The 15037-nt window shown below is 32.0% G+C and overlaps 1 protein-coding gene across 1 annotated transcript in view; it reads left to right on the top strand.

Moving 5' to 3' along the window:
• Positions 1–2622: 2622 nt before the first annotated feature.
• LOC129938578 (DNA fragmentation factor subunit alpha-like) overlaps positions 2623–15037 on the top strand; it is a 115180-nt gene continuing 102765 nt past the window's right edge. The window contains exon 1 of the mRNA XM_056046218.1: positions 2623–2912. Within this exon, the coding sequence (XP_055902193.1) occupies positions 2883–2912 (30 nt within the window). The 5' untranslated portion in view covers positions 2623–2882. The remainder of the gene's footprint in view (positions 2913–15037) is intronic.

Here is a 15037-nt window from a genome sequence, read left to right as displayed (position 1 = left end):
ACTTGAGTTGAATTTTAATTTATATATTGTAACGTGATACAAAATAAATATATTTTTGGAAAAAACTCCTATAAACGGTTTTTTATAAATCAAAAGAACTAAAACAAAATATTTTTCATTTCGATAGTTTTACAAACAAAAAACGATTTTATTTCCTTAATGATTTTATGCAACGAAGAATAACGTTTTTAACATCTGGTCAAATTTTTGAAAAAATCGAATTGAAAGTTTTTTTTTTTTTTATAAAACATAAAACCTAAAAAAAACATTACTCTATTTGTAAAAATTATATTCGACTCAAATATCTTTGCAAAATTTTGAGATTATGGCTTCCAACTAATTTTAACTTTTTAAAATTAATGTTTTTAAAATTCAGTAAAATTTTGAGAAAAATCCAACTCACAGTTGTTTTACAAAAACATTAAAAACCTAAATAAATGAAAAAGAGTTTGTAAAAATTGATTTTCGACTTTAATATATATTCAAAACTTTGAGATATTGGTTATAAACTTATTTCATCTTTTAAAAAATATTGTTTTTAACTTTCAGTAACATTTTGAGAAAAATCGAATTGGCAGTTTTTTTTTACAAAATAAAATTGACAAAAGTTCATAAAAATTGATTTTCGATTCAAATATCTTTTAAAAATTTGAGATTATGGCTTCAAAATAATTTTATTTTATAAAAGATATTGTTTTCAACATTCGGTAAAATTTTGAAAGTTTTTTGTATAAAAATTAATAACCTAAAAAAAACGATATTAAAATTGGTACAAATTTACTTTCGACTCAAATATCTGTTCAAACTTTAATAATATTGGCTTCAAATTATTTTATCTCACAGAAAATATTATTTTAGACATTCAGTTAATTTTTTTATAAAAATCCAACAGTCAGTTTTTTCATAAAAAATTAAAATTTCAAAAAAATAGTACGCAAATGCTTCTTAAGTTGGTAAAAATTGGTTAATGACTAAAAATCTCGTGGATAGATTTTGAAATCAAACTATGCAAAATATTTTTGGTTATTTAAAAAAATTTAAGGACAATTTAACTGATAACTTTTTTAACAAAACACGAAAACCTTCAAACCTTTTAAGCAAGACTAATCTACAGCTCGTCTGGGAAGTTATAAGTGTGGGTCGCATACCAGTCTCTTTTTGTAAAATAGCAATTGTTTCGTTGCTTGTAGGTATGAAAGTAAATTTCGGCCACATGAATTTCTTCCGATTTGAGCCATGAAAAGCAATTAATCATAGCTCGGTAGCGCAACACATTTCCCATAACACCGGAGCTTGATTACATTCGTAAAGAAGGTCTAATCACGCCTCTAATGCCAACCTAAGAACCGCACTAAACCTTGACGCGTCGAAGATAAGATTTTCCGACCCACAAACGCGAAAAATCAGCTTATTGAAATATCCTACCTGTTTTCACTTTTCAAATGGCATATACCTTAAAAGATATAAAAAAAATATGACTTCATTTGTATTTATTTCTCCAAAACAGCACAGATGCCCAGGACACTTTTTTTTTAAATTTATCTTTGCTAAAACTCTTTTTCAAAATCCTCTAGTTACGCGACTCCATCAGTTCATCCAATTAAACAAAAATGCAAGTTAAACTAAGTACCTACTCCACTTCTTATCTTGTATATCCCCACTTCACCGTCTCTCTATGCAATGCCAAATAGTTCATCCTCTTTAAAAAAAACAAATAGAAAGACCATAAAGACTGTCATAAACAAAAAAAGAGGACAAACACAAAACTACACAACAAACACCCTTCCTATGAAAACAAAATATCAAGTACTTGAACCAGCTTAAGTATCCTCTTCTGAGACTTCTTACATTTAAAACATAGAAATCGAATTGAAAACTTTTCCCCCCGTCCACACTCCTCACCCGACAACAGCTAGGTCATTCCCTTTAGCTTAATTTCCCATTCAGGGGGACACTAAAATGGATTAAAATACACCAACAAAAAACAACAATTCTCCATTTTTCATGATTCTGAATTGCTTGCAGACAGATAAACGAACATTCCTGGAATGTTCGACGAACTATTTTGCCCCGAAAACGTCTTAACGTAGGTACCTAGATGAAAATACTCCTATACATCATAAAGCTATAAGTACATTATGTTCTTAAAGTGAAAACAAGTCTTACAAAAACCAAACTTAAAGATGAAATTTCTTCATTGATTTTCGTATCGCTCAAGATGAAGACGAGGACAAACCCGAAGAGCTGGTGGAGACGTGCGACGACGAACGGGTATACCCTTTTACACCCATGACAATAATCTTCTTGCGGAACCACCCCCGAGGTTTTCCACCCAACTTTTTGGCACCTTTAAAGCAAAACCAAGTTTCTATATAAATGTTGTTTTTATGTGTATAGTACAGTGTACTGTACACTGTAGTACACTCCTTGTAGAGTACAGTCTTTAGATTTCTCTTTAATACGTTGTTATATAGAAAAAGAGCTGAACTGAAAGTCTCTCATTAAAGTTCTTTGCTGAAGTTTAAAAGCTTTGGTCTTCTTATGTAGTTTAGTCTGGAAAGAAAAGCTTTAAAGTTGCAGTTTATATTGGCATTGCACGATTTGGTCTGGATTCATTCGATATTCAACCGGCGGAATATTCGGGTGTGTTAATCGAGACTTTTCTCTGGTGAGTGCAGTTCTTTTTTCTTCCTACAATCTACACCTCGTGTTGTTAAGACTGTGTGAGAAGGAATTTGTAAAGAACTTAAAAGTATAACAAAGAGAGAACAAAGTCGAGAAGTGTCAGATTTGACAGAAATAATATAGAATTGTGTGCAATCTTTTGTGACAAGTGTTTTAGGTGAAGTTTCGCGAACAAATCCATCAAAATTACTAACGAAATGGATGCTGATAACAAAAAGCCTTTCAAGGTATGTTTTTATTTTCTCAGATTTGTTGTTTGGTGTGTTTTGAGGTCAACTTAAATGGGGTTTGACATCAGATATGGACATTTGGGCGTCGTGCTAGATTTTTTCAACTCTCTGTTGTGTGTTTTGTTGTTGTTGTTGTTGTGTGTGCTTGGCCTAGCAGTAGCAGTAGCATAGCACTCCCTGAAGCCTGAACCCTGACAGATGTTCGCTCTTATATCTTTGGGAACAAAAATATTTTTGCTGCTTGTGCGTTGTGCATTGTTCTGGAATTTAAGAGCGGGAAAACATTTACTACCTTTAGGCTTGGCAATTCGCATTCGTCTCGCTATTGAAAGCTATTTGGAAGGGGATAGTGACAGAAGAATTTTTTTACGTTTGTTTTGAAATTCACTGGGAATGGAATTTGGTTAAAAAATGTATTAACTTTATTTTTGGACCGATTTAAGTAATTTAATGAAGGCCTTTTTTACATTTATAAAAATATAGATTGGAGAATACTTTAAATATTAAAAATTGTCTCAGTTCTATTCCACAAAACTTTTAGGCTTTGAAAACCATCTTAAAAAAATATGTAAATATTATTTTTAATGTAATGAAAATGAAATGTATTTTTTGTGACTAAAAGTGAGTAGGAATGTGCTTAGGAAGCTTAGTTATTTTCTAGAACAATAAACCTTGTTGTAGGTATAAAGAAGTTTTTATTGTGCCTAGACAAACAAAAATATTTTTGGTGTGGTTTTAAGTAGAGCGGGCTTAATACAGTAACACTATTTGTTTTGTTTCGTTAAGAAGTTGTTATAACAAATATTTTAGAAACATTCTAAAACTTTCCTGAATAGTTTAATTTTAAATTGTTTCTATGAGTATTTGTACTTTTGTTAAAGTCGTAGCTTTTAAATATTTAACAGTTTACGAATTATTTTAATACTTTTCCAATACTGATTACAAACTTCTTGACAAATCAAAGAAAATAAGTCTGAGAAAAGGTTCTATTCGTTTTAAAATGTCCGTAAATCATGGATAATTAGCAAATTACTTAAGTCAAAGAAGCCATTATGGGTAGTTAGCTTAAGTCAAATACAGTGTTGGAAAAAATAATAGAAACAAGTGTTTTTCTGATTTAACATAGCCAATATTTTTGTTAGCAATTAATTTTTTTGTCGTTAGTCTTTCTATACTTTAATCATACCTAATAGTGCTCTCATATGATAAATTGATTTTTGAAAATAACTTATTTTTTTTCCACTTCGGTCAAAAAGTTTAAGGCTAATGATGGTTTCGCCTGGAAAATATAAAAGAAACAAGCTACTTTAACTAATATTCTAACGTAACTTAAGCATACATATTTGTTTGTATGCAAAAAGGCGTTTCGAGTTTGTTTATTAGATTGTCAGATGTTTTCCATTCGATACTCAAGTTTTTAAAAGGCATAAAATTTCAATAAATATAGGTCGTGGATTACATTATACTCATTTTTTAATGCGAAGTTATTAAGTATTATCAAAAGTAAGACAAACTGGAAAAACGATAGTTGAAATTGCGAAAACCTTAATTTTTTTACAGAAAAAAGTATTCACATTCAAGTCCAAAAGAAGAAACTAGATAAAGAAAAAGATAAACTTCTTCGCATTTTGATACACTATTGGTAAGAATATGTTAGAAAAAACAATTTCTTTCTTTGAGAGAATTCAACAATTAATCAAACAAACCAGTGACATCTAGAACAATAAGAAACCTACTAATAGAAGCAAGTCTTCCTGGTAGAAGTCCACGAAAAATGCCGTTTTTTAGCAAAAAAAAAAAAACATTATACAAAGACCTTTCGACTTTGCAAACAAACACCTTGCATCGTTCTTATTGCAAAAACGCTTTGTAGCCGAGTGAAAAGATGGAACAAGGCATTTGACAAAGAAGACAGTGAACAATTGTGGTGAAATATATTGATTTGGAGGTGCTTTTCATATTACCATTAAATGAGGAGGTGCCAATCAAATAGGAGTTCATGCAGAATTATGACCCAAAGCATTCCTCTAAATTGGCTAAAAAATACTTAAACAAAACAAAATCAATAAAATTATGGAATGGCTATCACAATCCCCCGGTAGTACCCGTGGAATGATGGTTAGTGCGTTGGACTCAGTCGTTCTTTGACTTCCAAAGTGTGAAGAAGTGTATAATTAGGCTAGTTTTAATAATTTTTGTCTAGCTTTAAGATGGGTTTAAGATTGAATAAATAAAAATGAATTTGAAAAAGAAAAAAAAGTGCGTTGGACTGTCATGCAAGGGGTGTTGGGTTCAATCCCTGCCTGTGCCACCTTAATTAAAAAAAAAAATTTCAGGAGTATTCTTGTCATGAAAAAGTGCTTTCTCAAATTAGCCGTTCGGATTCGGCCTAAAATTGTAGGTCCCTTCCATTCCTGACAACAGTACTCGCACACAGGAATGGTTGAGAGTTGTAAGTCACTAAGGCCCTGGTCCACAACGGACTGTTGCGCCACCCAATTTATTTATTTATCACAATCCCCCGACCTAAACCCAATTGAGCCCTTATGGGTTATTTTTAGGCAAATGACCGGGGATTGTAAATCCAAAACTGATATTTAAAGTGAATGGTACTCCATATCCGTGGAGACATGTGCAAATTGTTGAATTCTAAGGGGCGAATAGTGGAAGCAGTTGTCAAAAATAAGAGTATCACTACAAATTACTTAAATAATTTGAAATACTTTTACAGTGAAGTTATTTATAGTTACAAAAATAGTACCATTCTTATTTTGTTTTTATTATAATGATAATTCTACTTTTTATCATTATTTCTCATTATAATATTTTCAAAAAAATTTTGCATTCGTTGCAAATTAAATCTATTTTTGTAGCTTTTTATTTTTCAACTATTCACAAATATCTTTTTATGTGTTAAACACGATGAAGTATGTTTCCCTTTTTTTCCATCAGCTACAGTAAGGAGCTTAAATTGTTTAAATTTAAAAAATCACGTTTCTAACTTACTTACTAAATCGTTTAAAATTTTACATCTTAAGTTTGTGTAGAAGTTTTTCAAGATTGAAATTGAATTGTGAATGTATTTCTTAGGTAAAATTGGAAGTTTTCGAAAACTCTTATTTATAATTATTAGAAACAAAATGTATCTGTTAAACATTAATTCTACAGTCAAAAAGTTATCCGTGCAGATCCAGACTTTCAGCCCTATTCTGTTATTTAGGGGGGCATTTTTCTTAAATTTTCACTAATCACTATTCTACTATTCATTTGAAGTGAATCTGTGTATGTCGGTAACGTCAGTAATACTGGGGTGGAACCGCATAAGGTGATTGTTGATAGTTGCCCATCAAAATTGATGATTTTGCTCCACGGAAGGCGATTATCAAATTGACTATCACTTTTTTACTATGGTTTATTGGTGACAGCTATTTAGGTGTCACTTTCATATATTTTCATTAATTTTTTGTGAGAAAGATAATTTGTGTGAACTTCAGCTCTAATATAAATTTAAAATCTAGTAAAAAAAAATTAAATAAGTGAACAGTAATGTATACTTCAATGCAAATGTACTATTAAAGCACCAGAACAAGAAATTACTACAAAAAAGTTTAATTGCTGAGAATCAACTTAAGGAATAAAGCAATTTGAAACTTCCTAACCCAATGTTACTATGTAACTTTCTATGAATATTCATAAATAAGTTATTTACAACATTATGTATGTACATATATGTATGTATAAATAATTTTTTTTTAGATTCTTGAAAAATGTTCGATTGAACAAAGAAACGTTTGTGTATGTTTTGCGGTTGCTCCTATCCTTCAACTGGATGCAACTTTAAATCTTCTTGGGGGTGTTTATCAACGACTGTGCAGTCGGTTCTATTCCAACTTTTCATTAAAATTGAGCCCTTAGATTCAACAAAAGAATATTTTTTTTTTGAAAAATATAACAAATATTTGTATTTATTTTTAACTAGTATTAAGTAAAGTTAGAGGTATACTTACATTTTTGCAGAAACAATACTTTGCAAATTCGAAATTCAACACAACAAACACAAAAGCTGATCGAAATGACATTTATCCTTGTTGCAATTTGTGCACAGTTTCCCAAACTTGGATAAGTGCTGAAAGCAAATAGTAAAGTTTTAGCGATCACTTTACACAGAACAAACAAAGGTTGATAATCGAAATTGAATATCAAAACAGTGACAATCAACTATCGCCTTACGCGATTCCATTCCTGCGTGGTATTCTTTAATTCACGTGAACGCATTCATTATATACAATTTAGATCCGTATATGAACTGTACCGGATTTTTCATTTGATGCCTGGTTTGTTAATTGTTGTTAAATAAACAAACTAATTTATTTTTAACTTTTCATAAGAAGTTATTGTAATGGGTCCGATTTGTCAAATTGAAAATTTGGACATTTCTTGACGTTTTCTTAGAGTCGAAATAAAAGATTTTTAGAAAGATGTCTGTGCGTGCGTGTACGTGCGTTCGTACGTCCGTACGTTTTTTTCGTCCTCCATAGCTCAAGAACCAGAAGAGATATCAACTTCAAATAAATTTTGTTATACAGATAATAAGGCAGAAAGATGCAGAAAGGGCTCTTTTTTTTTAATTCATTTTTATTAATTCATTCTTAAACCTCTCTTACAGCTTTTAAAAATTCATAAAACTAGCCTAATTATCCATAACTTGCAACTAACTTAATGGTCCCATACGGACACTCTAAGTTAAACTACTAATGCCTTTCGGCCCTAAGATCTATTTTAACTTCAATTCAATTTTATTTATTTTGTATTTATTAGAAAATTATGAGAAAAAACTAATATCAAGGTCCTTTTTTATTTTTACTTAAAAACTACTTAAAGTAAGGTCCTTAATATAAAACTTAAAGCTAACTTAAACTACCTATTCTACCTATAAACTACTTAAAACTAGAACAACCACAGCGGCAAATCTAACTTTTTTTGTTTTTATATTTTATTGTCTTTTTTATGTTTTTTTTTTATTATTTTTTTTTATTATTTTTTTTTTATATTTTTTTTATATTCCATGTTTTTTTTGTTTTTTTGTTTTTTTTTTTAATTTTAATTTTTTCTAAAATATTTTTTTTTGTGTGCCACCATGCCTATTCTACTTAAAACTAAACCCTAAAACTATAAAACAAGTATGTAAGCCGGCCAAGGCTTAAAACCCCATCCCGACTACCCACTATCAAGTACCGATTGAAGCCACCAAAACTGGTTCTGCTGCTTCACCCTATCATTTCGGTCCCGTTCGGACACAGCCCTACTAAACCGAAAGAGCTCTGCTCCGCCTTGTGCCATGACGTCCCGATTGTAGAGGAGTCGCCTATCTACGGTTCTTCGTCTGACGTGGTAGATAAACGGAACTGCCAATCTATCCTGTATCAGACCGCAACAGAAAAGGCTCTTAAGAACATTGCGTGGGTGTTTTTTTTTCACCATAGCAGTTTGAAAAAAAGGTGAAAATTTTGGTTAACCCTAAATATCTTACGAACCAAAAACGCTAGAGACTTGAACTAAATTTTATATATTATATTGTAATGTTATACCAAAGAATTATATTTAAAAAAAAATCCAATTAACGGTTTTTTTTAATAAATAAAAAAAAACTAAAAATAAAAAAATTGTCACCTACAAAATTTTACGACTAAAATATGATTTCATCTCCAAAACAATTTTGTGCAACGAAGAATAATGTTTTTGACATCTAATAAAATTTTGAGAAAAATCGAATTGACAGTTTTTTTTATAAAAAATTAAAAAAAAAAAACATTACTCAAAGTTGGTAAAAACTGAATATCGATTCAAATATCTTTTCAAAAACTTGAAATTTAGGTTTAAAACTTATTTTATCTTATAAGAAATATTGTTTTCAACATTCGGTAAAATTTTGAAAAAAATCGAATCGACAGTTTTTTTACAAAAAAAAAAAACAATCAGTAATTTTTATATAAAAATCCAACAGTCCGTTTTTCATAAAAAATAAAATCTACAAAAAATAGTTCGCAAATTTGGTAAAAATTGATACGAGTACCAGTACATACAGACAATTTTTAAGCAAGACAAATCGACAGACGGGATGGGAAGTTATCAGTGTGGGTCTCATCCCAGCCCAGCCCAGCCCAGCCCAGGAGCAGCATAGTGGAACTTTGAGGCCTTTCATACAGTATTGAGCAACAAAGAAAAATGCTTCTTTAAATCAGCACCTTGAGACCGCACCCTATAGTAACTAAGCCCCACTTAGTAATTTCATTCCTTTTCAAAATTCAGCAGAAGATCTTGCTATTGACAGTGTGGTGATTAGGCTTATATTATAGTCTAACTTTTTTATTTTTTGTTTGACTCTACGTACGATAGTTTAAAGTTCTCGTGAATAGATGAGCGAAACAAGGTTAGGAACGAAAACGATAGATTTCGAGGCATTTCACACTCCACACCAGATTTGCTTGTTTTTTTTTTCGAGCTTTAACCAGGTTAGAATGATGTGGACAACATTTAACAGCTAGCAATTCTTCCATGGATGGACTTGGAGATACTTATTTCAGCAAATAAAGTTCCCTATTCAAGCATTGCTGGTAACTCTGAATTGAATAAACCAATTAACATTTTCAATTACAAGTAATTATTGCAATTTCGCAATTACAATTACAAGTAATTAAAATGCACAATATAATTATAATGATATAAAAGTTGAAATTAATCATTATTTAACAATTCTAAAATGTAATCATTTTGCAGATCAAGAAACCTATTCAAATACTCTTCGTGACTATAAATCGTATAGTTCTCTCAAAGTAGTTAGATCTGGTGTGAATACTTTTAATTCTATTTGTTACTTGATTTTGATGAGAAATTTGCGTGACTAACATTGCGTGTTGAATTGATACTTTCCTTCCATTTTTACACCTTTCACTTCACCAAATTGATTGAGATACATTTTCATAGATCACTGTGCTATGCATATAATAAATAAATATATAGATGCAATTTATTCTCTGGCCATAATTTTTCAAATAAATCTCCATAAATAGACCTTCATGGAAACCTATTTATAGAAGCAGCAGTTGTCAAGGTGTATCCATTTAGAAATTGAAAAACTCAAAACGACAAAGCTTAGAATCTTCGTCTTCATTAAAATTGATGGCCTGCAAAATATTTTGTTACGAACAAATTAATGGGTATATTGTCATTTGGAAATATGTACCTGACTTATTTTAAATAATGGTCTATAAGTCAATAATTTTCAAACAACAAAGCTCTGATGTTCTTGTTCTTCAGTGTCGAAAGACATTAATATTTTGTCTTTGTTCTTGTGTTTGCATTTAACCGTTGTCATCATCTAATGAAATCAAGTATATATGTATGTAAATATAGAAAAAAGATATAGAACTGACAGATGTCTATTGGGGCATATCTATATAAATGCAGGACCGTCTTAGATAACAACCAAGGCGCTTAAAGACTTCAAATTTTACTGTTTTAAATCGTTAAGTATATAAAATAAATAAATACTTTTTGCGGTGGCGGGCTACAGCTCGTAAAACATCAGATACTTGAGGGTTCTAAACATTTTAATGACGAATCATGACAAGAATATTATCCTTGGAGGGATTGAACCCTGACCTTTTGGCATGATAGTCCTATACACACTTCTCATTATGCCACGGATACATCAAACATCTTTAACTACCTGCCTGAAAAGTGCAGTATATAATGAGTCTTAACTTACCAAAACAACTTTAACTGTTATTAGGTGTTTAATTTGCCATTATTTAGTCGTTACTCAGTTATTACAGCTTTAAGTTCGTGGTTCTGTTTAAGTGTTGATAACAACCTGGCAATGAAATTCTGTAGAACGCCTTTAAAGCTCTTAACTTGAAAGTTAGTCGTGAGTTAGTGGTTTTATTTTTGATTTTATTTTCGAAAAAGAGTTAAAAGGTCTTATCTTGAATTCTCAATAATCTAAGTTGGGATAAAGTAGATTTTGTCTATTTTTATAGTAAATACCAACTAAAAATCTTGTTAAGACCCCTAACAGATGAAAACCTGATGTTTTTAAAGCTCTTTGTAATATTGCCGCTTATATTCAATACAAACTGATAATGCATACAATTGGGCCGCCTTAACATCGTGGCTATCGAACTCTTAGTCTACAGACGGTACTGCAAACTAATGTTTCCAAGGTTAAAAGAATTCAGAGAAAGTTTAACCTTCCATCATCGCAAAGAGAATTAATTAAACACGAGTTAAAGTGTATTTGTTTTGGGGCACAAAAAGGGTCTCTTGTGATTCTTTCTTCTACTCATAATATTTATGTTATTTTTATTAAAGGTATAATTTACCCAGCAGTTACAATAGATACACAATATATTCTCAAGTCTGAAGGTCATACATCCACTGCTGTAGAATACTGTCATAACACATGGATACTAAAAAGACAAAATCTTGTATTCAAAAAAGGATATAAATGCAAATAAAATAAAAAGGACCAAAACTGTAGAGTGAAGATTGTATATGAATGTAGAAGTAGACTTGCGTTTTTTGACTTAGTAATCTCATAGGACTTCACATCGAAAAATTTAGTTTTTGATTTTTTTAAAGACTAAATGCCTTTTAAAGTACAAATACTGGATATATCATTTTTAAATCCTTTGTTTTAGATGCTTCGTAAATAAAAATCATAAACTTTAGAAAGTTGAATAAAAAATAAAGTTAAGTAAAAACTACGAAATTTTAGATGAACTGTCAAAATATCCATTTGGATTAACCTTTTCAATTAATTTAGCAGTAATCCTCGCACTTTCCGAATTGCTAATCAGTTTACTAATATGCTCAAATTCGGACGTACTGTCAAATTAAGAGATTCTTTTTTTGAACCGCACATTTAGAATGTAAAATGCTTTAATCAACTCTGTTTTTCCCTGCCATTTTGATATTCACATCCTTAAGACCAATCCTCTTAAATCCTTCTCTATTTTCCTAAAGCTCTTACTGTGTTTAATCGTAAACATGTTAAGGGCATTATTAACCCCATGGGTTATTCTAAATTATTGAAAAAAAAACAAAGACAAGATCTAAATTTACTCAGTATTCCCGCCCTCCTTCGTAGACTTTTGTTGAAAGCCATCCCCATACGTTTTCCATGATGTGCAGGTTGGGAGAATATGCGGGCCATGGTAATGGATTCCCATTCAGCCCTGAATGCAGACTTTTGTTGTCCGTGCGATGTGTATTGGTGCATTATCTTGTTGGAAAATTTATTGTTGTCCACCAAATAATTCATAAACCTGCAGAAAAAGTCGTTCCAGAATCGATTTGTAAGTGACCGCTGTTATTTTAGGGCTTTGAAAATCTAGCTCCACGGTTCAGTAATAGGTGATTGCCCCCATACCTTTACAAAACCTCCTTTGCGGTGCCTTTTTTCAAGACAGAAGTCTTCCTTTCTTAAATCATGGAAATAACAGCCATATCCATCAATCCCGTCCAAATTAATTATTTTTTCTTCGGAAAAGACGACGGTATGTCAAGCTCGATTCCACCTACTGTGATTTGTTACAAAATTAAGGCGTTGGATCTTGCCGGCGCGGGCAGAATTCAATGGTGTTTTTTTCTTCATTTGTTAGTGTCGTATATGATCAGCTTTCTGTATAGTAAAGGGTCCGGTTTTGAAAATGCTATAAAAACATCGAGTGTAACTTCGGCTGTGTGGCACGTAGCGCCATCCTGTTGGAACCAAATGTTGCCAAAATCCTCCTCCTTCTTTTTAAAGATAAAATTAATTATCTGACAAAGCAGATATAAGCTAAGTGTTATAACATTTACGAAATAGGCACTACCCTATCTTCTACCTTGATTCTACTAATGGAAACTCTTGAATTTGGAGCAGCTCTCACTATTGCCTGCCTTTTCTGAAATGATGTGGCTTCCTTTATTCTTCCTATTCTTCATACCTAAACGGTGATTTTTTAAGAGCTTGAGAACTTTTAAAAAAAAAAAACGCATAAAATTAGCAAAATCTCATCGATTCTTTATTTGAAACGTTAGATTGGTCCATGACATTTACTTTTTGAAGATAATTTCATTTAAATGTTGACTGCGTCTTAGGTGGTCCGTTCGGAAAGTCCAATTATGGGTAACTTTTTCGAGCATTTCGGCCGGAATAGCCCGAATTTCTTCGGAAATGTTGTCTTCCAAAGCTGGAATAGTTGCTGGCTTATTTGTGTAGACTTTAGACTTGACGTAGCCCCACAAAAAATAGTCTAAAGGCGTCAAATCGCATGATCTTGGTGGCCAACTTACCGGTCCATTCCTTGAGATGAATTGTTCTCCGAAGTTTTCCCTCAAAATGGCCATAGAATCGCGAGCTGTGTGTCATGTAGCGCCATCTTGTTGAAACCACATGTCAACCAAGTTTAGTTCTTTCATTTTTGGCAACAAAAAGTTTGTTAGAATTGAACGATAGCGATCGCCATTCACCGTAACGTTGCGTCCAACAGCATCTTTGAAAAAATACGGTCCAATGATTCCACCAGCGTACAAACCACACCAAACAGTGCATTTTTCGGGATGCATGGGCAGTTCTTGAACGGCTTCTGGTTGCTCTTCACTCCAAATGCGGCAATTTTGCTTATTTACGTAGCCATTCAACCAGAAATGAGCCCCATCGCTGAACAAAATTTGTCGATAAAAAAGCGGATTTTGTGGCAGATCGTTCGGCTTCAGTTCTTGCACGAGCTGTATTTTATACGGTTTTACACCAAGATCTTTGCGTAAAATCTTCCATGTGGTCGAATAACACAAACCCAATTGCTGCAAACGGCGAGGAATCGACATTTCACGGTCTTCAGCAACACTCTCAGAAACAGACGCAATATTCTCTTCTGTACGCATTCGTGTGGTTGGTTTAATGTCCAATAAAGTAAACTGAGTGCGAAACTTGGTCACAATCGCATTAATTGTTTGCTCACTTGGTCGATTATGTAGACCATAAATCGGACGTAAAGCGCGAAACACATTTCGAACCGAACACTGATTTTGGTAATAAAATTCAATGATTTGCAAGCGTTGCTCGTTAGTAAGTCTATTCATGATGAAATGTCAAAGCATACTGAGCATCTTTCTCTTTGACACCATGTCTGAAATCCCGCGTGATCTGTCAAATACTAATGAATGAAAATCCTAACCTCAAAAAAATCATCCTTTATATGGGCCCTTGAGGTAATTGTATACAACATTTGAACTTCTTCTAATTTAGCTGCCCATAAAACGGATGCCGAGATCCTGGTAAGCACGAATTCTGCCTATTTCCTACTTATTTAGACCCTTACCTCTACCCATACTTCTTGATTCTATCAAATAAATGTTCGTATTAAGCTCCCAAAAAATCAGAGTATCTTAATATACGATTTAAAACACTATAATAGGTACATTTAGATTTTGTCCCTATTCATTTCACACAAAAAAACAGGTACTTTTTATTACTTTTTTTGGAAAAACCGTCCTAAAACTTATATTTATCAACTTAATACAAAGTTTTGTTAAGCAATATAAATTTAATAAATAACTTATTTATTTCACCTTTAGGTTTTTTTTTTTCCAAAAAACCTAGATGTTTGAAAAATATCGTCAAATAAAAAACGAAAATACTTGTCTCTATTTACCTGACTCGAAGTGTATATGTGGGGTTTTCGACACACGAAACAGTGAGGCAAGCGTTGCGGTCAAGCTTAGTCACAGGTTCTGGAGATTAACCTCGTTGTGCACTTCATTCCAGATTTTTTCTAAGTGTCTCGATTTGGTCCTCCTCAACGATGTATTTGAAATTTCAAGAGATACAGGGTGCTTTTAAAAACCTATCTAAGTCTTAAAATGTGAGCAATTTTTTTTACATTCTAACGAAAGATGATGACTAATCGACACGCATTGTTGCAATCTCTGTAAAAGTTCTAGCTCATTTTTGCGACGCGTTTGAAGTAATGAAATTTAAAATGGGCCACCCTTTATATACAGGATTTTTCCACAGAGAGGCTACAAAATTAGAGCGACAGGGACAGCAAACAACGCCAAACAACTTTCCGCTCTTT

The sequence above is a fragment of the Eupeodes corollae genome, chromosome 1 (genome assembly GCF_945859685.1).
Source record: "Eupeodes corollae chromosome 1, idEupCoro1.1, whole genome shotgun sequence".
Lineage (NCBI taxonomy): Eukaryota > Metazoa > Arthropoda > Insecta > Diptera > Syrphidae > Eupeodes > Eupeodes corollae.
This window is presented reverse-complemented; position numbering and strand designations above follow the sequence as displayed.